The sequence below is a fragment of the Buceros rhinoceros genome, unplaced genomic scaffold (assembly GCF_000710305.1).
Source record: "Buceros rhinoceros silvestris isolate BGI_N320 unplaced genomic scaffold, ASM71030v1 scaffold5317, whole genome shotgun sequence".
Taxonomy (NCBI): domain Eukaryota; kingdom Metazoa; phylum Chordata; class Aves; order Bucerotiformes; family Bucerotidae; genus Buceros; species Buceros rhinoceros.
Genome location: NW_010420324.1, coordinates 12555 through 15365, shown reverse-complemented (window position 1 = coordinate 15365; position 2811 = coordinate 12555). Strand labels below are relative to the sequence as shown.

At 38.3% G+C, this 2811-nt stretch overlaps 1 protein-coding gene across 1 annotated transcript in view; it reads right to left on the bottom strand.

The window, feature by feature from the left end:
* Positions 1–2811, bottom strand: part of POLN (polymerase (DNA directed) nu) — a gene marked incomplete at its 3' end in the record, with an annotated part of 64193 nt that overhangs the window by 58683 nt on the left and 2699 nt on the right. The window contains 1 exon segment of the mRNA XM_010139261.1: positions 1770–1831. Coding sequence (XP_010137563.1) covers positions 1770–1831 — 62 coding nt within the window.

Here is a 2811-nt window from a genome sequence, read left to right as displayed (position 1 = left end):
GGAAGATTTTGAACCTGCTCTCACACAGAGTCAAATAAAAACCAATTTCTCTTGTGAGTTCTCTAACCACTCCACAAAGCAGTCGTCTCCCACTTTTTAGTCTCAACTTTGTGCATAAGCATAATATTCACTCACTCTATTGAAAAGTAACAGCCTCTCATAATTACTGTATTTTCTAGTACAGCCAGTCTCCTTCAGTACCTCTGCTGTCACCACCATTCCAAAAACTAAGGCCTTCCCACTTCACAAGACTACAAGCTACTGCTGTGTAGGGGCCCATCCATTCCCCAGTATGACAATTTCACTAATCAAAAGATATCACCCACCTCTATTCAATTTGTAGTGATTGAGCATGCCAGAATGAGAAAGCTAATAATTTTTCTTTTTCTGGCTTTGCAATATTCCTCAATCAGTTCCCGTATTCCCAAACCTCTGAATTATGGGGTCAAAAGATGAAAAAGGCTTAGACTGCTTGAGATCATACTTCACAGGATCCACTCCACAACAAAAGTATAATTAACAGGTTCTAAGTAAAAGGGAGCTAATTAAGCTTTTGCTCCTACCAAAACGAATAGTGGTTGTTCTGAACGAAGAAAAATTAATTGGACTTAGGCAATGCTAATCAAAAAGCGAACACTATAAGAAGTTACTATAATTGGAAAAACAGTATCACAGAAGGACCAAATGTCTCAGAGCCATAGAAAGATAACTAATTGACTTGAGTGTATTCTCCAGTCAAACCGCAAATAGTTTCATTCTTTAACACAGAATTTGAATTAGGACACTCAGGTAGTTATAGAATCACAAATAAGCAATTCTTTTAAAGGTGCAAAAATATGACCACCGCAATTTAATTACCAAGGCAGAAAAATACGGCTGGAATTACAATTAACCTCAGAGAAAAGTAGCAGCTTCCACAACGAACTGATTTGCCACTAGAAGTGGCCAATCCGTGGATGGAAGTAGAGGAAACAAATCCCAGAAGATAGTTTAATAATTTATGTGGATGCAGGAAAATTCCACTAGATGCATTGAGTCAGAATTAGCACCTCATCATCACAAAAAGGGGTTCCATTACTATTCATCTGTACCCACAACCTGCATGTCCATCTACGATCCAATTTGATTTGTAGGAAACCACTCCACTCCACAGAAGAAACCAGTTTTCTGCATCTTGAGTAACAGACTTGCTGAAGTGTGCAACACACACCAAGAGTAAGGTAGGCTATGAAACTTGCAGCTGGGACAGGAGTACACTTGGGAGTATCCACAATACATCGATCAACTCAGTGGATCTTAGAATCACAGCCTGAGTTAGGGCTGCTGCAGTTATCCATTCCCATTCTTGTACTGGCACTTGCTCACATGCACAGTAAACCAAATTCAGAAAAATGATTAAACCAAAAGTTAATTTTCCTAATAAAAAGCAATTTTGTGTATGAATCGGTTCATTTTATGATTATGTGCTCAAGAACGTTGAGAACATTTTTAAACCCTGGTAACTATGTAAATGTGGCACCTTAATTTCTTTCTGATCAATCTGTCACAAAAGACTAACTTCCTATAAAAAAATACAACAGAATAGGGACCAAGACTCTCAAAGGTAAATAGATGCCAAGTGCCAGGTAATACAGAGGAAAGTTATCTGAACTATGAGTGTATGCAATATATTGTGATAAAACTTGTTGTGAAAGAGCCAGTCTATAACAACTTCAAACCTGCTACAAAAAGACTGCTTTAAGTGGTCTTCAATCTTAAAAAATGCTTGCCTTTTCATTTTGCAGATGTGCATCCTTATCACCTAGCTTATTTTCCTCTGTCTTCTCTACACCTTTAAAAAAGAGAATGGGAAACATTTTACAATACAAATGAATCTGATATCAATGCATATACCTTAAGTTGAAAACATTGTTATATTACTGACACTTCTACCAGCCCTAAAATAATTGCAATAAAAATTTTCCATTACAACCGTATTCCTTAAATTAATACTATTCATGCTTAAAATGGCCCTGCAGGCTCCTAAATATGCAGATGCAAAAGCATGCTCTGTACCCATTAAGAAAAAATTAATTCAAATTTGCTACAAAGCAAACATTTTACACAGTATTCAGAAAGGGCATTACTATAATACCATAAATATGCATATTTCCTTCTTTCAAGATGACACATCCTGTCTTGGTCACAAGAAAGCTGGAGGGATGAGCAAGAAGAAGAAAAAAACAAAAAGAAAAACACAAACTTTACACACTTCACACAGTTCACTGTTTTCTTGAAATTAGGCAGTGTTATTCCACAGTAATTTTCTCCAGCAAAACATTATTTGCATATCCATCTTTAGCCTATCATGTTCTACAGAGAACTGACCATGCTTCATCTGCAGGGGATTAATTTTTTCCAGGTTGTTCATCCTCGCAGTAGAACAGGTATTGTAAGACCAGACAGGAGCAGAGTAACTCTCCAGCAGACAGAAAGGTAAGGTAACGACTAGCACAGGAAGCAGGATGGTTGGCCGTGCTGGTCTAACAGCTGTTAGCTGGGGAGCACCACTGAACTACCAGTGGTGTTTAGCCTATGGCTTTGTGAAAGCAGACAGATGCTGTAGGTTAAGGAAGGCTTTGTACAGGCATCTCAGACTCTGCAACATGCTAAGTGAATCAGTTAGGACATGCCTTCTCTTTTCTGTCCTCAATGCTGCCCAGTAGCCCCAAGAAGAGGAGAAGCAAGTAAAGACTGAAATAAAAGAACAAGGGGCAACAGGCTAGCAGCAATTGCAGAGTCAGTAGGTACAGGAAGAGGGACAGGGAAAGA